Raw genomic sequence first — 20,219 nt, forward strand, 5'->3', positions numbered from 1 at the left:
CAAGCTTCTGAAATCTTCCTCTTACACATTTTTAGTTTAATGATCAGAACTTCAAATACAAGGGGAGGATGCTTTAAAAGGGGTTGATCAATTACAAAGTTAGAATTTCTCTGGGGCCTTGAGCTACACAGAGCACACAAAAATCCACGGGTAAGATCTTTTCCACCAAATGTCACAAAAAAGAAGGCCAAAACCTTGGTAATCCACGAAAAATGAATGGTGTTTTAATGCTGCGGTTTGCTTCAAAATGTGAGAACACAATGAGTTAATCAGAAAGTGCACATTCAAGTCATCTTTGTCTCAATGTCAAATTAATACACTTGAGTCCCCTCCCCCAAGAACACGAAATTAAGAGTTTACTGCATTTCCCCACCGCTGACATTGAACAGAAGGCTAGGTTTGCAGGGCTTTTATTCTTCTCTCCCTGTTCCTAGCTTATAACCCAACGGGAGACTAAACCGCCCCTTGCAGCTCGAAGTAATAACATTTGAGCTATGTGCCTGATTTGAAGGAGATAGAACCACCAGACAGTAAGGAAGAAGGGTTGATTACTGGAGAAGTAAGAGTAAAGCAAGAGAAAGAAATGCGGGGAAAGATAAAGAAGGAAAGGAGAAGAGGTTAAGAAATGAATAGAATCTACAGTAGTGGCTCCTTGTGGCTTTTGACCCCCTGAGACTCTAATGAAAACTACAGACCAGAAAAATATACAAACACACAATTTTGGCATGCAATTTCAGAGGGTTCATGGATCCCATTACTTCCAACTCTGAAGCTATCTGTCTCAAATGAAGAATTTCTCCTCTAGAGGCCCAGCAGATTATCAGGAAACTAGAAAAGAATAGACCACCTTGTTGTAATCAAGGAGCAGATACAAACATCCAAGTAGCAGACTGACTGACCTATTAAATGGCCGCCTTTCAACTTACTGAGCACTTATTGAGACTTACTATATGCTCAGCAGTATATGAGCTTTCCTAGGTGTTTCAAGAACCATGTTATAAAAAGCCAGGTTTTCTTTAAAATTTAATTTAATTGTTTTTTATTGGGGTATAGTTGTTTTACAATGTTGTGTTAGTTTCTACTGTACAGCGAAGTGGAGTTCCCTGTGCTATATAGCAGGGTCTCATTAGTTATCTATTTTATACATAGTAGTGTACATATGTCAATCCCAATCTCCCAATTCATCCCACCCCTTCCTTCCCCCCTTGGTGTCCATATGTTTGTTCTCTACATCTGTGTCTCTATTTCTGCCTTGCAGACTGGTTCATCTGTACCATTTTTTCTAGATTCCACATATATGCGTTAATATACCTTATTTGTTTTTCTCTTTCTGACTTACTCTGTATGACAGTCTCTAGGTCCATCCACATCTCTACAAATGACCTAATTTGATTCCTTTTTATGGCTGAGTAATATTCCATTATATATATATGTACCACATCTTCTTTATCCATTCGTCTGTCGATGGGCATTTAGGTTGCTTCCATGACCTGGCTATTGTAAATAGTGCTGCAATGAACACTGGGGTGCATGTGTCTTTAAAAAACCAGGGGTTTTGGGACTTCCCTGGTGGCGCAGTGGTTAAGAATCCGCCTGCCAATGCAAGGGACACGGGTTCGAGCCCTGGTCTGGGAGGATCCCACATGCCGCAGAGCAACTAAGCCCGTGCGCCACAACTACTGAGCCTGTGCTCTAGAACCCACGAGCCACAACTGCTGAGCCCACGTGCCACAACTACCGAAGCCCACGTGCCTAGAACCCTGTGCTCTGCAACAAGAGAAGCCACCGCAATGAGAAGCCTGTGCACCGCAATGAATAGTCCCTGCTCACCACAACTAGAGAAAGTCTGCGCGCAGCAACGAAGACCCAACGCAGCCAAAAATTAATTAATTAAAAAAAACAAAAAAACAGGGGTTTTTAAGGCTCCTTCCCACCAGCAAGGTCAAGCCAGCTCCTGGCAGCAAAAGTCAGCCCCAGGAAGCATAAATTGATACAACCACTTTGCAGAGCAATTTGGCAATATCTAGCGAAGCTGGGGATACACACAGTACACAACTCAGCAATTCCACTCCTGGGTATATGCCCTAGAGAAATCCACAGGCAAGATTGAGGAGACAGCTTGGTTCAAAATAGCACAAAACTGGAAACAAGCCAAATGGACACATACATGGTAGACTATTCATACCACAGAATACCATGGAGCAGTAAAAATGGATGAATGGGAACTATTCTTGTCAATCAGATTGACCTCATGTTGAATGCTAAAGGCAGTTTGTAGAAGAAAACATTTATAGAGAAACTTAAGGCATGCATAACAACACATATATACTTCTTATATACTTATGTAGTCAAAATGTAAAATAGGTACCATATATGTCTTATATTCTTACATAAAAGTGTAAATACACAAATGGAAATGATAAACACAAAATTCAGGAAAGTGTTTCTGGATGGAGAGAGAAAGGAGTGGGGCCAGGGAAGGGAATGCAGGGACTTACACTGTATTATAAAGGTTTCATTTTTAAAAAAATTGTTATTGGAGTATAGTTGATTTACAATGTTGTGTTAGTTTCAGGTGTACAGCAAAGTGAATCAGCTATACATATACATATATCCACTCTTTTTTAGATTCTTTTCCCATATAGGTCATTGCAGAGTATGGAGTAGAGCTCCCTGTGCTATATATAAAGGTTTCATTTTGATGGCAGTTTGCCATCTCACCTCCCTGTCCTCACCTCCTCCACTCTTTCCCTCACCCACTCTGCTCCAGGCACACTGGCCTCTTCACTGTTCATCAAACACACCAGACACAGTTCAGCCTCAGGGCCTTTGCACTTGCTGTTCTCTCTGCCTGGCACTCTCCTCCTTCAGCCATCCTCATGGCTTTTTCACTCACCTCCTCTAGGTTTTCGTTCAAATATCACCTTCGTAATGCAAGTCTTCCCTGACTTCTAGCCCTCCTGCCCATAATACATCCCATCCCTTCTCTGCTTTATTTTTTTCTCTGTAGTTCTCATCAACATCTAACACACTAGATATTCCATTCATGCATGCATTTTGTCTTTCTTCACCACTAGAATGTCAGTTCCACAAGAGGAGGGGCTTTTGTCTGTTTTGTTCACTGCTATGTCCCAGAGCCTGGCACATAGTAGTTGCCCAATAAATACTCATTGAATGAATATTTGCATACACAGGCATTTGTTCTATTATTCTCTACTTATTTTCGAATGTCTGATTATTTTTATTATACATTTTTTAAACTACAACAACAAAGTCAACCGCTGGGCTCTTGCACAGATGAGTTTCCTAGAGAGTGACAAGTGCCCAATGCCATAATATGTCCCAGGAACCTTCCAAGGTCCCAAGCCAAAGAAGTGTGGGCACAGCAAACAGAACTCCCTCAGTAAACACCCAAGCCTGCTAGAGCTAGCCCACAGTGCTCGCAACAGACCACTCAGATCTGAATGCCTCTACTGAAACAGCCCAATATGATACAGTTCCTTCTGTGAGAAGCAACATTGTTCTGAAACAACAGATATGTTCAAAACTTTAATTGTGAGAGCCCAGCCAACACAGCATGGGTACTAAGACCTGTGACATCTGCCAAGAGAGACAGGACCTGGAGCAGCAACAAACCCTAGAGGAGAAATACGATCCCATAGAACAGAACTATGACCCCATGCAGGATAACTATGAGGAACGTCTCCCAATGAACAGGGGTCTTGGAAGAGAAGAAACAAACTTAGCTTGGGAGAGAGGAGTGGGTAAGCAAAGGCGCCAGAAATCATCACAAAATGGTAATGTCTATATTGGGACCTGATAAAGGGCTTTGGGGTCTGTGACAAAGATTGGCTTGCTCTCCACCAAATCCATTTCCGTTTCCTTCTAAACACAGTCTGATGTTTCCCAGCTTCCCTGCAGCGATGTGTGGGCATGTGACTGAATTTTGGCCAAAGGCATATGAGTGAAAGAGGTAACATGCAGGGTCTCAGCCAGGCCCATACAACCTCCCAAATATCACCATCCATGCTCATTTCTCTTCCATGGTTTGATGCAGACAGGCAGACCTGATCTGTGGGTCAACAATAAGGAACCACAATGTAGCAAGGGCCCGGGTCCCTCAAATACTGTGTGGAGGAAAGAAGCCTGCCAATGAGAAACAGCTGTTTTGGTCTTTCAATGAGTGAGAAATAGACTGCTGTTGTGTTTAAATCATTACTTAGTTTTGGAATTTTTGTTGTTGTTGTTATAGCAGCTAGCGTTACCTTATACAGGGTCCTTGGTGGAAAGTGCATACACATTCCCCTTTCAACTATGGTTCATTGTATCAGATCTGAAAACTCCTCAAAACTGCAGTAACTGCACCTTTCTTAGAATGGTTTTCGCCATAATCCCACCTCAATCTCTTGCACCCAGAAGTCCTCAAAAAACATTTACCAACTTAAAATAAAGGCAGGATATCCCCAAGCAAAGCAAAAGAACCACGCATGCCCAACAGTTAAAAACTTGAGCTCTGGAATCACATAATCTCAGGTTCAAATCCCAGCTTCATCACTTACTAGCTGGGTGATCTCAGATAAGGTCCCTCTGTGCTTCAGATTCCTCAATGGTCACATGGGAATATTAATATTTCCTAATTCATTGGGTTGTTGTGAGTATTAAATGAGAGAATGCACATAAAGCACTTTGGAAGCAGTCAATTCTAATAAGCTATTATTCTAATTGTAACAGAAAGCATCCGCTCTGATATGCAGCTGAGATGAGGCCACTGGGGGGGAAGAAGGCACATGCACATTGAAGAAGAACATGGGGGCTCAGCCTTCCCGAACCCAGCCTGGACCACATCAACCCTTAGGTTTCCAAAGTCCTCGTAATTCAAGATAATTCTACGAAACACAGCACAGGCCACTTACCCTGTTAGCACCACCACGAAGTCCATCACATTCCAACCATTCCTCAAGTAAGAGCCTTTATGGAAGGCAAACCCAAGGGCAATGATTTTAATTCCAGCCTCAAAACAAAAAATTCCAATGAAGTATGGTTCTGTGTCATCCTGGAAGGGAGAAAAGGTAAGGTCAGTGTCTTTGGCTTGGCAGAGGGTGGCATGAACAGGGAACCAGCCCACTCAGGTAAGTGTACCCACTTCCCCTCACCTCTCCTGACCTTCCAGCACTCACCGCCCTCCACTGCTTCCTGCCTGGAGTTACTCTGTCCAAAGGCTTTTGCAAGAAAAACAGAAACATGGAGAAGACACCTCCTTCTTTCCTTTTGGCCAACTTTACACACTACTTGGCCAAACAGGATTGTTTGTTTGGATGTGAGCTGTTCAGTAGGGCGGCCACATGTGGCTACTTAAATTTAAATGAATTTAAATGAAATAAAATGAAATATTCAGTTCTGCAGTCACACTAGCCACATTTCCAGTGGCTACCATATTGGACAGTGCAGACGTAGGACATTTCTATCACTGCAGAAAGTTCTACAAGAAAGCACTTGTTTAGAACATTTACTTGTCACCTATATCATTCAGGCCCTTGTCCTTGGCCCCTGTGCACTGACCTCACCCCCAAATCTGACACTTGCGATGGTTCGAAGCTGGTATGCACCAGTACAGCTGTTCAGGTTGCTAAAATATTGGAATCAATGCTTCTGCACTGGCTCGCAAATGGCCAATGTCCCAACTCCCAGCCCCCTGCCAGACCTCCTGCCAGATCTGGCTTCCAGCTGATAGTCTATAGTACTTGGAATTAAGCTATAAGCTCCGCTCCATCAGAGAGCCCCTACATGGATGTTTCCCCATGTGTTATGGCAATGTTTCTCAAGCTTCAATCATTTGCATTCTGCTTTCATAAGTCTTTCCATGCCAGCTTGCCACCAGTACTACCATTTGTTTACTATTCTTTCAAGGGACTCTTTTTACATAGCTTGATTGTAAGCAAAAACAAACAAAAAAGTCCTGAAATCATAGTTTTTCTGGACTAGTTATCTATTTTTAGGATTCACATTATAATATGTAACTATTAAAATTTAAAAGCCTTGAGATCATTGATGCTTTGTGGATTAGGAATGAGTGGATTCTAACATCTCTCTCTCCCTACACTTGAGTTATGACAGCTGGCTTTGAAATGGTGATGGAAAGGAGAGGGGTCTCCTTCTTGGCACTGTCAGAATGCCAGGAGGGGAACCAGGGGGCTGGGGGATGGCTAGGGGCATCGAGAAAGATCTTAGTACTAGTTTACAGCTCTGCAGAGTTTCACCAAATCATCAGCTGGATTTTGAATGTCCCTCCAGAGCTGATATTCATATATAGGAAACACTGGGGATAGAAGAACGAGCTAAATGACATCCCAAGCAAGCAACCAGGCAAAAGTCAGAATGTGGGACATTCCTTAGAGCAACTGGACTGGTTTCTGCAGAGTCAACGGCAGAAGGGAAAATAACTGCTTTAGATTAAAAGTCTTAAGCAACATAAAATCTAGACCATGTTTGGGTCTTGGTTCAAATGTCCTGTAAAATGCCATTTCTGAAACAATCACGGATATTTGATTAGTGGCTGGGTCTTCGATGATTCCCAGGAACCACTGTTGTGTTGGGTGTAAACATCTCACTGGGGTGATGTAAGAAAGTGCCCATATTTATTTTTTGGCCGTGCCGCACGGCTTGCAGGATCTTAGTTCCCCAACCAGGAATTGAACACAGGTCACAGCAGTGAAAGCACCGAGTCTTAACCACTGGACCGCCAGGGAATCCCCAGAAAGTGCCCATGTTTTTAGCCATGCAGACTTAAGTATATGGCAGTGAACTGACATTTTATCTGGGATTTGCCTTAAAATACTTTGGCCAAGAAAGACAAACCAAGGAAATAAAAAGGGACAGAAAATATGAAATGAGGCAAAATCTTGACAGTTGTTGAATCTGAATGATGGGTTCACGAGGGGTTCACAGTACTGTTCTCTGTGTATTTGTGTATGGTCAACATTTTTCACAAGAATTTTGGTTTGTTTTTATTTTGTAAATTTTATTTATTTATTTGTATTTTTATTTTAATTTTTTTGGATGCGCCTTGGGGTGTTCAAGATCTTAGTTCCCCGACCAGGGATTGAACCCGAGCCCTGGCAGTGAAAGCGCTGAGTCCTAACCACTGGACGGCTAGGGAATTCCTAAGAATTTTGGGCAGTGAGGGCACCTCTCTCCCCAGATGACTGTGTTCATGAAATTTAGGCTCCCCAGGTAGAGGGCCCACGATCCGGTTCTTGGTGCCAAGACGGAGAGCCCACTCTGCCCTCGGCTCCCAGGGCCACACCAGTTTGCCACCAAAGCAAAGAAGAGACCTCCCCTAGAGAGACCTCACTCACCAGTCGTTCAGACATCGGGGTCTTGTCGTCATCAGGTAGGTGTTGCTCCAGGGCGAGGACAATGCAGTTTGCTATGATGGTGGCTAAAATCATATATTCAAAGGGAGTATCACAGAATTAAGGAAAATCTTTCCAGCTTTGTTTAGGTTCAAAGCACAGTTGAGTGGAAGGTACAGAGATGTCCCATGTGCCCCTGTCCCCCACATAGGCACAGCCTCCCCCGTTATCAACATACCCCCCGAGAGTGGCACATTTGTTATAATCGATGAACCTACACTGACACATCGTGATCACCCAAAGTCCATAGCTTACATGACGGTTCATTCTTGGTGTTGTACACTCCATGAGCCTGAGCAAATGTTTAATGACATGGATCTACCATTATAGCCTGATACAGAGTAGTTTCACTGCCCTGAAAACCTGGCAGATGACTTTGTAAGGAAAATGTGGATAGGCTTCCTCCGTTTCACCTCCAACCTTCATTGGACAAATATTAATTCAGCACCTACTGTGTGTCAGGTCCTGTTCTGGGCACTAGGGACACAGCTGCCATTGTGAAGGAGAAGTGAGTAAGTGAGATAACCACATTATACAGTACATTAAAAGATGGTGAATGCTATAGACAGAAAAAGCAGGAAAGGAGATCGGTGGTTGCAATTTAAAATACAGTAATCATACCAAATGTAAAATAGATAGCTAGTGGGAAGCAGCCGCATAGCACAGGGAGATCAGCTCAGTGCTTTGTGACCACCTAGAGGGGTGAGATAGGGAGGGTGGGAGAGAGACGCAAGAGGGAGGAGATAATGGGGATATATGTATATGTATAGCTGATTCACTTTGTTATAAAGCAGAAACGAACACACCATTGTAAAGCACTTATACTCCAATAAAGATGTTTAAAAAATTATATTCTAAAGCTAAAAACAAAATACAGTAATCAGATCTGATATCAAAAGCATGAGCGGGCTTCCCTGGTGGCGCAGTGGTTGAGAATCTGCCTGCCAATGCGGGGGACATGGGTTCGAGCCCTGGTCTGGGAAGATCCCACATGCCGCAGAGCAACTGGGCCCGTGAGCCACAACTACTGAGCCTGCACGTCTGGAGCCTGTGCTCCGCAACAAGAGAGGCCGCGATAGTGAGAGGCCCGCGCACCGCGATGAGGAGTGGCCCCCGCTCGCCACAACTAGAGAAGGCCCTCGCACAGAAACGAAGACCCAACACAGCCAAAAATAGAAAAATAAATAAATAAATTTAAAAAAAATAAAAGCATGAGCAACAAAAGAAAAAATAGATAAATTGAACTTGGCCAAAATTTAAAATTCTGTGAGCCAAAAGGCATTGTCAGTAAAGTGAAAAAACAAAAACAAAAGCAAAAAACCAACCAACAGAATGAGAGAAAGTACTTGCAAATCAGATTATCTGGTAAGGGTCTGGTATCAAAATATATAAAGAACACTTACAACTCAACAACAAAACGATAACCCAATTAAATAATAGGTAAAGGGCTTGAAGAGACATTTCTCCAAAGAGGATTAGGAAAATGCAAATCAAAACCACAATGAGATGCCACTTCACATCCACTAGGATGACGAGAATGAAAAAAACAGAAAACAATAAGTGTTGGTGAGAATGTGACAAATTGGAACCACTGTGCATTGCTGGTGGGAATGTAAAAACAGTGCTGCCACTGAGGAAAGTAGTTTGATGGCTCCTCAAAAAGTTAAAACACAGAATTACCATATGATCCAGCAATTCCACTCCTAGCTATACACCCAAAGAATTGGAAAACCGGTACTCAGATACATGTTCACAGCATCAATATTCACAATAGCCAAAAGGTGGAAAGAGCCCAAATGTCCATCAATGAATGAATAGTTAAACAACATGTGGTATATCCATAGAATGGAATATTATTCAGCCATAAAAAATGAAGTACTAACACATGCTACGATGTGGATGAATCTTGAAAACATTATGCTAAGTCAAAGAAGCCATACACAAAAGACCACATATTGTATGAATTCCATTGATACGAAATGTCCATAACGGGAAAATACACAATCAGAGAGCAGATTGGTGGTTGCCCAGGGCTGGGGGAGGGGAAAACGGTGAGTAGCTGCTTAATGTTTTGGAACTAGATAAAGGTGATAGCTGAACAACCTTCTGAATGTACTGAATGCTACTGAATTAGTCACTTAAAAATGGTTAGTATTGTTCTGTGAATTTCACCTCAATAAAATATAATATGGTGGTCAGGGCAAGTCTCCGAGAAGCAGAGCTTTCAAGATCTGAGGGAGGGAAGGGATGGTCGGTCCCTATGGCTATTTCCAGATGTACATTCCCTCTCTCTCTAGGCACAAACTCCTCGCTGGGAGCCCTGGGAACCCTCCTCCGGGTTGACGAGGCTACCAGATAGACCCACTGGAGGGTCTGCCCTTGGGGGGTGGGGTCTGTCCTGCTCACTTCATATTAGGGCCTGATCTGCTGATCAGTTGGTAAACCAGAATATCCCTGTCCCCCTGCCAGATCTGCAGAAGCACCCTCAGGCCTCTAGCCTTAGTAAACAAAGCTGGCAACTTCTTTTCTTTTCTTTTTTGAATTTAATTTTTGATTTTATATTAGAAGAGAACAAAAGAGGAAGAGAAGAAAAATGACCTACAAAAACAAATCCAAAACAATTAACAAAACGGCAGTAAGAACATACATATCAATAATTCCCTTAAATGGAAAGGAAACTAACATAACAAAGCTGGCAATTTCTGAGAAGGAGGTTTAGGTGTGGAGAAATGGATGTTAGAGGGAGAAAGCCATAGGGGTATTGGTTACTCTGGAGCAGGAGTTTCCAACTTCTGCACTACTGACATTTGCGGGTGATCATTCTCTGTGTGTGTGTGTGGGGGGGGGGGGGCTGTCCTGTATGTAGTAGGATGTTAAGCAGCATATCTGGCCGCCACCCACCAGATGCCAGTAGCATCCTCCTCTCCAGTTATGACAGCCAAAACTTACGACAACCAAAAGTCATCTCCAGATATTGCCAAGTATCCCCTGGGAACACTGAAATCCACTGTTTTGCAGAAAGATCAAACAGCATGTCTTGAACTTGGCCATGTTAAACTACTGCCCTCCTCCCAGCTTTCTCTCTTACAAACTTAACTAGCCTCAGTCTCCTGTCTGGCCCTAGGGTTACATTTGGTATCTTGGAAGCTCTGTAAAAACCAAGGGATCTTACAGGCTGGAGGAGGAGTTGGAGCGTCTACCCACTCTCCAGGTGTGAAAACAAAGCCTAAAATAGACGACCTGGGAGTAAGAGTCTAAGTGAGCTGGGAAAACCAGGTCTTCTTTGTCACCAGCTTCAGCCTTTGCCTCCAGCTGAAAGCAGCTGAGCCACGCTCCACGCACACTTTGAAAAGCAAATCCAAGACTCAGGGCAATTTGGGGAGTCAACAAAAACCATTCCTGCTGACGATCCTCTCTGATTGGCTTCCTGCCTCCGAGCTGACAGTCATTAGAAGCACAGAGAACAAAGCTGGGCTGTGTTGCACAAATACTCCGTTCTGTCTCACCCTGCAGCCCAGAAAATAAGAGACAATATTTGTACACAAAGAAGCAATGCCAAGCCCTTCCCTGGCCTCCCCTCGCCGAGGCTTCTGAAGCCATGATTTGAATCCGATGATTTCACTTCCCTTCCCTGCCAACTACCTCCCTGTTAGCTTCTTCGTGAAGCTGCAGCCTCACTTCTCAGGGCCCCCTGTCCTCCTGCCCCTAAACAGCTGGGATGTGACTTCCTTTGCATCAGATTCGAGCTGACGTTCCAGGAAGAGTCCCAGAAGGCCAGGAGCAAGCTGCACTCTTATGGGCTGCATTCTCAGGCTTTCAGTTGGCCGCTGTCACCTGGATTTCAGACCCAGAGCTCTTGGGTACGACAATGAAGCCTTAGTCAGCATGGGGGCCAACAGAAAGCGCCTGCCCACTCCCACCTTATTTCTTTTTCTTATTTTTTGTCAGACATAGGCACACTGGCTATCAAATGTCATCCCCTCTCTCTCTGCACACACCCATGCGCCCCACCAATGTCCACAGACACACGCCAGATGGGTGCCTGCAACACTGACCTTACACCCTTGCTACTCAACGTGTGATCCACGAACCAACAGCAGAGGCAACACCCATTAGAAAAGCAGAATGTCAGGCCCCATGGTGACCTGCTGAGTCAGAACATGCATTTTAGCAAGATCTCCAGGGGCTCTGTGTGCACACTGAAGTTTGGGAAGTGCTGCCTTAGATCTATTTCAGGGGGAGGAGGAGCCCAGGTAATTGTGGCTTTGAGTCATCCAGAAAGAAGTGGGGGCTCGCCTTTTTCCTCCAAGCCTTCTCCTCCATGTTCTGACCCCAGGAGGAGAATTCAGGAGGCCTGGACCAGTCTTCTACCTCCACTGAAGGGGGCTGAAAAGAAACCCAAGATCTTGATGGAACAAGAGTAATGTTGAAGTGAGACAAATAAGCAGCAAAGAAAATTCTGGCTTACTGCACGTGGAAATATGCACAGCCCTCCCATGGCTACCATCTCACTCAGAAGAAAAGTCAAAGTCCTCCCAGCAGCCAGCAAGGTCCTGCATGACCGGCCCCCATCACCTCCCTGCCCTCATCTCCTCCATTCTCCCCCTTGTTCACTCAGCTGCAGCCCCACTGGCCTCCTCCATCTTTCTCAAACACATAAGGCACATTCTACCGCCAGGACCTTTGCACCTGCAATTCTCTCCCCTAGAATGCTCTTCCCTCCACACCCACCAGAGACCCACATGGTTCCCTCCCTCCCTTCTTTTAGGTCTTTTCTCAAAGGTCATATCCTCAGTGAGGCTTTTGCCCCCTTTCCCTGCTTATTTTTTTTCCTTGACCCTTGTCCCCAAACGTCTGCTATGTTTTTCTCCTTTATCTGGTTCACTGTTTCTCTCACCTATTGGACTATAAGCTCTGTGCAAGCAGGGATTTTTGTCTGCTTTATTCTCAGCACCTAAGAGGAGATCTGTTACAGAGTAGGTGCTCAGTAAACACCTGTGGAAGGAAGGAAGAGTGAGTGGGTCTTGCTTTCCACATCTCTCCCCTCACCTCATCATGTGCCAAGTCTCCATGGGCACACTAAGGATACAACCGGCTCCTTGAAATAGGCAATGTTGTGGTTGGTGCACAGACGCAAAGGTGGGGTACTGAGTTCTTGGCACAGGAGTTTCTCTCCCCAAACAGAAGTCAAAGGTAGTCCAGGCAGGGGGAGGTGAGGCTTTCTCAGCCCAACCCTGAGCCGTGCCTGATCCTCCCAATTTAGAAAGCCTGGGTTCTAACTCACAGCTGCGGTGAGCAATGCCTCTGCTAGCTGAGCTGAGCCTTCCCGCTCCCTGATTGGTTCAGGGAGAAAGCACCTGTTTCAGTGGTATCCAGAATAATCAGCCAGCCAAAGAGGCCAAGGAAGGGGTGGGGGGGGGGGGTGGATGAAAGGAGAGAAGCATCCCTGGTGGGAGGAAAAGCTGGCTCCTGAAATGGCTCACGGAAGTCAGGCTAGCAAACAGCCCTGCAGGCAAGTGCAGACACACAAAGCTTCTCCCACAATTAGATTGATCAGGACCCACAGAGGCCCCAGAGAGGGGCTGTGTGTGACACTGGAAACGACCAAGTGATTTCTCTGCAGGGAAGAACGGCTGCATCTGTGAACAGGAGCTGCTCAGAACATCAAGGAAAATCAGCTTGTAAAGCTGGCGTGGCTGATGGTTCCAGCCCCTTAGCAAGACCTTGCAGAATGTCCAAATAATTCATCCTTCTGTTTGTGGTACCCCCCATTCCCATCTCATTTCCAGCCTCCTGTGGTTGGTGTGAAAAATCAGATCAGGTTTGTTAACTCATCAAGGTCTTGACACTACCATGGGGGCTGCCTGATGGGTGTGCTCTGAGGAAACGCATACTTCAATGAGTCAACCAAGCAGTTGAGCTTATGGGGAGAAGCCCAGTAGGTCTTATTTTCATGTTAGTTCCATGCTCGTCACAATTACCAGGAAAAGAGTAGGGGATACCAGGGCCCTGAATGTATGGGTGTAGGACATATTCCTTGCCCCGCTAAACATGCCACAATTTAACTCGGCAATAAGATCAACTATTATGGGGCCATAACAGGCACAACAACATAATTACAGCTGCCATTTACTGAGTGCTTCGTTGGGCAGACTAAGCACTCGTTGTTTCAGTTAATTGCTTGCAACAATTCTACAAGGTAGGTTCTATTGCAAGCCCCATTTTCCAGATAAGGAAATTAAGGGTCAGAGTGGATAAATAAATTGCTCAAGGTCATACGTGCAGTAGGGCTCGCTCCAAGATCCAGGCTGGTGGTCCCCACCACAGACCACTCAACAGCTTACCCTTACTTGTTAGAAGGTGGATGTTTCTGCCTTTATTTAAAAATTGGAGTGGGGGTACACCTGGGGTGTTAACCATGGATGAGGCCAACTGGATCAGCCCTCACCTGAGTTCCAACCACTGCCACAACTTAATGCAGTAATTATCAACCACTGCATGCTGGTCCACACCTTCATAAGCCCATCCTGAATGGGTCATGTTAACGAATATTTCAACTTTGAACAATACAAATAGTCTCCCTCGAGTTCTCAGACATTGGCTTCGAACTCTCCAACACGCGGTACTAACCAAAATCAAGCTAGAAAAGAGCTCTCCTCCAGCAGATCAGCTTGAGACTGATGGGTGACGACGCGCTAACAAGGGCAACTCTGGAGCGGCCCGGGATATTTTCAGCACCACGGCCAGCGGCAAGAGGCGCAAGTTTAAATTACACATCCTCCCAGACAAGGCAAGCTGGGGCAGGGCAAGTAAACCCAGTGTCAAGTATTAACACTCTCTGAGACAATTGCAAAGGCCTACATTTAACATACACAGTAGAGGCATACACATGCAAAAAGATTCATTACGTCAGCAGGAAAATCAAATGAAGAGAAAATGAAAATCCCAACACTAAATAGATTTGATGTGCTGTTTGTTTTTTTAATATTATCCAAGGATTTTCAACACTTTGGTTCTGAAAAGAGAAGTCTATCCAGGGCAGGTAAATCATGCTTCAGCTCAGAAAATTGGAAATATCTGCATGAGAAATCATACAGCAAGGTAGTTGAAAGGGTTTGGGGGTCAGACATGGTTTTGGACTTGGGCAAAGGAGTTTCCTTCCCCAAGCCTCAGCTTCCTCATATATATAATGTGAAAAGTAGCACCTACCTCATAGGGCTGCATGAGAATGGAATGAGTGGATACACACGGTAATACACGCAGAACAGAGCGTGGCATATAGAATGTACTCAGTAAATGTGAGTGTTTTGTTATGGTTTACTCTGGTTCCTGTGAGATTGGGAAGCTTTATATGCTTACGAAAGCATAATACAGGGTTCATCTCATTGTAATCATGCAATCAATGTTCATTATTTTTATTTCAATTGCTGCCACCAGTATTACTAACTTTTCCTATTTCTTTTTTTACCCATGTAAGTCTCATTCCCCTCCCGTCATTGGAGAGCATAAACACCTAGTCTCATCATCACTGATGAGGCTGCCTCTCAAATCTGAAGTGTTTCCAGGAACAAAACACAGTGAATGTGTGTGGTCCACTCTCTGAATATCAGGCTTAAAATAAATGTTGCAAAAATATCCATCAGATATTTCATACAAATGGGATCCTACAATACGTGACCTTTTGTGTCTGGCTTCTTTCACTTAGCATAATGTTCTTGCGGTTCGTCCACATTGTGGCATGTATCCATACTTCACTCATTCTTAAGGCTGAATAATATTCCATTGTACGGATATACCACAATTTGTTTAACCATTCACCCACTTTGGGGCTGTTTCGACATTTTGTTTATCTAGAATAGATTACTGCATAGAGACAGAATGCTGATTTGTGTTTGCCAGGAGCCTGGAGGCGGCAGGAAATGCATAATGGGTACAGGGTTTCCTTTTGGGGTGAGGAAGATATTTTAGAACTAGATAGAGGTGGTGGGTGCACAACATTGTGAGTGTACTAAATGCCACTGAACTGTTCACTTTATTTTTTATTGAGGTATAGCTGATTTGCTGAACTGTTCACTTTAAAATGGGTAATTATGATATGCGAATCTCACCTCTATTTTTAAAAAATCCCTGTTGTTTATCCTTCTCCTTTTCCCCCCCCTTGATTCTCAGAGTTCACCTCATATGCTTTTATTCACTGACTTTTGCAGGTAACTTTTTCCTCAGACAGCCCTCAAGATCCCTTTTTAAAAAAATAAATGGTTTTAATTATAATAGGAATATGTGCTTATTGTATTTTTTTAGTTTTTAAAATGTATAATATATCATTTAAAAAGTGAAAAGCCCTTACACCACCCCGCTTCCCAGAGATAATCAATGTTAGCAGTTTGGTGTTTCTCTCTCAGATTTTCCCCTACACACATTCTTCGCACTGGCTGCTCTCTCGTCTACTTTCCCCCTAGTTAGGAGCAGGGCTTACTCTCTCACCTCCTTCAGGTTGTACTAAAACACCTCCTACACTGTTGGTGGGAATGTAAATTGGTGCAGCCACTATGGAAAACAGTATGGAGGTTCCTTAAGAAACGAAAAATAGAGCTACCATATGATCCAGCAATCCCACTCCTGGGCATATATCCAGAAAAGATGAAAACTCTAATTCGAAAAGATACATGCACCCCAATGTTCATGGCAGCACTATTTACAATAGCCAAGGCATGGAAGCAGCCTAAGTGCCCACCAACAGATGAATAAAGATGTGGTATATACATACAATGGAATACTACACAGCCATAAAAAATAATGAAATATTGCCATTTGCAGCTACATGGATGGACCTAGAGATTATCATACTAAGTGAAATAAGTTAGACAGACAAATATTACTATGTTATCACTTATATGTGGAATCTAAAAAACAATACAAATGAACTTATTTACAAAACTCACGGAGACTCACGTAGAAAACAAACTTATGGTTACCAAAGGGGAAAGTGGGGTGGGGGAAGGGATAAATTAGGAGTATGGGATTAACAAATACATGCCACTATATATAAAATAGATAAACAACAGAATTTACTGTACAGCACAGGGAACTATATTCAATGTCTTGTAATAACTATAGTGGAAAAGAATCTGAAAAAGAATATGCATATATATATCTGAATCACTTTACTGTACACCTGAAACTAACACAATATTGTAAATCAACTATAGTTCAATTAAAAAAAAACATTGTCTTCCCACTGAGGCCTTCCCTGGTTACCAGATCTAAAATCCCAACCCTGTCAACATCTCCACCTCTCTGCCCTGTTTGTTTTTTGCTTGTTTGTTAGTTTTTAGCAACTTTTCACATTAAACAAATTAGGTCATTTATTTGTCTTATTTATGTTGGTCTCCCTCACTGGAATGTCCACCCTAATTGGAGGGAGGTGGGGGGCTAAGGATTTGTCTGACTTGTTCTTGATTGTATGCCCAGCAACTAGGACAGTACTAACACATAATAGGTGCTCAATAAATACTATCAAATGCATGAAAACAAGCATTCCAAATCGTGTTTTCCTTTTACAAAATTGGGATCGTGATACATAACGTTCTGTGATTTGCTGTGCCCTTCACCACAATGGACACGTTTTCCATATCAGTACATTGGACTTCCCCCTTTTAAAAGGCTGTGCAGTATTATTGTGAATGGATGCATCATCATTTATTTACTGTTCTCCTAAATGCTTCCAGTTTGTCTCTATTACAAGCAAAGCTGTGATGAATAATCTGACCACACATCCTTGTGTATCTGTGAGGACTTTTTCTGTGGGATAAATTTCAAGACATGGAATTGCTGGGTTAGAGCGGGTGCAGGGTGCACGCTTGACATTCTCATAGATACTGCCAAATCAACCCTGAGATTCACAGGGCTATATTTTACAGTGTTTTAGGAAGTGAGGTGAGTATGTGTGTTCATTCTGAAATTAAATCCCTGATTTAAATGTAAAAATTGCTCTGTAACAAAAAGTTTAAATGTGGAAGAATTAACATGACTCATGGAAAACACACATACGTACACACACACGCATGCACACACACACAGCAAAATGAAGTTCCCTTAATGAAAAAGAGAAAGGAAAGAAGTACCAAAACAAGTTTTGAGCAGGAGGTATTGGTTAATTTTAAACTCTTGGGGTCTGAGGCTCCAAATAAGGACTGAATACTTCTCTTTGTTTCTCTCTCTCTCTTTTTTCAGGACAGTAGAGTTCCCTGGAGACATCTGAGTGATGTGAGATCTCTGTCTCCTGGTCAGAGAGACATTTACAACCATGTCCCCTGGCATATTCACTCTACTAAGGCGAAGTCATTCTCCTGTCTCGTTGTACTGTCACCCCTGTGCAGTGGTCAGCGAAACCCTCCATTTCCTCAGCATCTTCTCGATATATTTCATCTACCCCTTGGCTTAAATTCAAACCTGAAAATTCCCTGAAGACCATCAACTCCAAGGCCAAGGGGGCCACTGGCAGCTTCAGATTAGTTTCCCCAAACAATAGGAAAATCCAGCCCAGGGAGACATCTGCCATGATAGCCCTAAGTAAACAGTGAAGCCAAGGAGAAGAGCCCCAAGAAAGCAAGAGAGACAAAGAAGGACCCTCCCAATCCAGGTGAGGTGAAAAAGGTATGTAAGAACCCAGATGAGGTGAGTAAGGCCCCCTCAAACCCAGGTGCAGCCAAGGAGAAGGTCCCCAAGAAAGGCAGGAAGGCCAAGAAATTCCCTCTCCCAAACCACACAAGGCCACACAGGTCTCTCCCAGTGCCACTGGGCTCAGCAGGAAGTCGTCCAAGGTCCAAGCCTCAGCAGCCAAGATGCTGAGGTCCACAGGAAAACAAAAAGCTGGGAGTAAGACTTCGGTAGAGCCTGTAACTATGATCTTCAATTTCCATGTGGCGAGACCACTGTCCGTGCTGGCCCCTTCCATCCCTGATCATTGGAGGACATCCTTACATCCTCATCAATGACCAATGTCAACTCCAAGCCACACACACCCAGTAGTGACACCAGCTACCTCCAGAATGCCCCTTCCCATCATCTTTCTCTTTAAGTACCACTCTCCTCCTCCCAGCTAACTAACTTTTTAAATGCAAACCAACATCCATCCTATGAAGCCCCACAACCTGCTGACCCCACCATTTCTCAGCACTCTCTCCTGCCTTCATCTCCTTCCTTGTCAACCTTACGTAGGTTGGTTATATATCACTCCCTTGCCTCCCTTTCCATCCTGGAAAAAGCCTGTCCTTGGATGAACCCCACCAGTTGCTTTCCCGGGGTCTGTACAGAGTAACATTCCTGAACGAGATCAACGATCTGGGAGGATGACATTGAATTCATGATCCTAAACCTCGAACAGCCATCAAGAATTAGAGCATCCTAGGTGGAAAAGATACCAGCACCTATTGGTACACTGCTGGGAATAACCCAATTTAGAGAAATAAATATCCTCCCATCATTAGAAACCCCACCCTTGACTTCAAATCTCCCTCCAGCCACCAAACCATTTCACTACTCCCCTTCGTAAAGAAGGAGTTGACTACACATGTTGCCTCCACTTCCTCACCTCAGATTCTTCTTCTACTCTCTCCAGGCTGGCTTCTAGCCCCATCACGTAACCAAAACTCTTATAGTGAGGATCGCCAAAGACCTCCAGGCTGCCCAATCCCAGGACCACTTTTCTGTGCTCAGATTAATTGGTCATGCCCTCCTTTTGTGTTTTCCTACTATCCTTCTTGTCACTATTTCTCTGTTTCCCCTTCTCACTCCCCCTTTTCTACTAAATCTCTAAATGTTGGTCTTCCTTGGTGCTCAATCCTAGGCAGTCTTCCATTCTCTGCATCTACTTTCTAGGGAGTCTCATGCATTTTGATGTGTTTTGTCATCTCTTGCTGCCCTTGCCTCCCAAATATCTACTCATTGCTCTGCTCTGTGTCTTGGGAAAAGCAGGACTGACTCTGGTAAACGGCATTACCCAGACTTCCTCGTCTCCTGCCTTCTGGGTGGGTTTGGCCAATGAGAAGCACCAGCAAGATGACTGAAGGAAAAGAGGGGGAGTTGGGATATTTCTTCATCCCATTTCCTCCCTGCTCCAGAGTGAGGTTCTGGCTATGGATGTGTCCTTTTGCACCTTCTCAGAGACATCTCAAACTTCATAGGCAAATCTGTATTCATTTCCTACAGCTGCTGTAATGAATTACCACAAACTGGGTGGCTTAAAGCCCACCCATAAAAACCCATAAAAGAAATTTATTCCCTAACAGTTATACAGGCCAGGAACCCACAATTAAGGTATCGGCAAGACCAAGCTCTCTCCAAAGGGTTCTAGGGGAGGATCCTTTCTTGCTTCTTCCAGCTTCCGGTGGCTCTAGGTGTTTCTTGGCTTGTGGCAACATCACTCCAACCTCTACCCCCATATTCACATGACCTTCTCCTGGGTCTTCTCTCCTCCTCATCTCTTCTAAAAACACTTGTCATAGAATTTGCTCACCATGACATCCTCAGCACCCATCCCAGTGCTGAGCACGTAGCAGGATCCCAATAAATGTCTGTCAAGTGAGCGAATGAATCCCTATCTATTTCATTTCTCTCTATATCTCAACAGCAGTCCTTTCTAAATCTTCCAGCTTCTCCTCTCCCAGCTGTTGCATTGGCAACCCGAGTTAAACAGATTTTCTGGAAAGCCCCAAGTCCCAGATGAAACCCCCTTCATTTGCTCCCCCATACACTTCTTCAAATATTTGGGTCTGCCCAGCCTTTTCCTCTGCTGGCCCTGCCATC

General features: G+C 44.1%; 1 protein-coding gene across 8 annotated transcripts in view; it reads right to left on the reverse strand.

Moving 5' to 3' along the window:
- The window catches only part of CACNA1A (calcium voltage-gated channel subunit alpha1 A), a 338,162-nt gene that overhangs the window by 190,854 nt on the left and 127,089 nt on the right, over window positions 1–20,219 (reverse strand). For 7 of the 8 annotated variants that reach the window (XM_082381539.1, XM_082381542.1, XM_082381540.1 and 4 more), the window contains 2 exons: window positions 7,356–7,461; window positions 4,914–5,053 (listed from right to left, as the gene is read on the reverse strand). In XM_082381539.1, coding sequence (XP_082237665.1) covers window positions 4,914–5,053; window positions 7,356–7,461 — 246 coding nt within the window. The remainder of the gene's footprint in view (window positions 1–4,913; window positions 5,054–7,355; window positions 7,462–20,219) is intronic. The other variant, XM_082381545.1, reaches the window with a different exon arrangement.

The sequence above is a fragment of the Balaenoptera borealis genome (genome assembly GCF_965194805.1).
Source record: "Balaenoptera borealis genome assembly, chromosome: 2".
Taxonomy (NCBI): domain Eukaryota; kingdom Metazoa; phylum Chordata; class Mammalia; order Artiodactyla; family Balaenopteridae; genus Balaenoptera; species Balaenoptera borealis.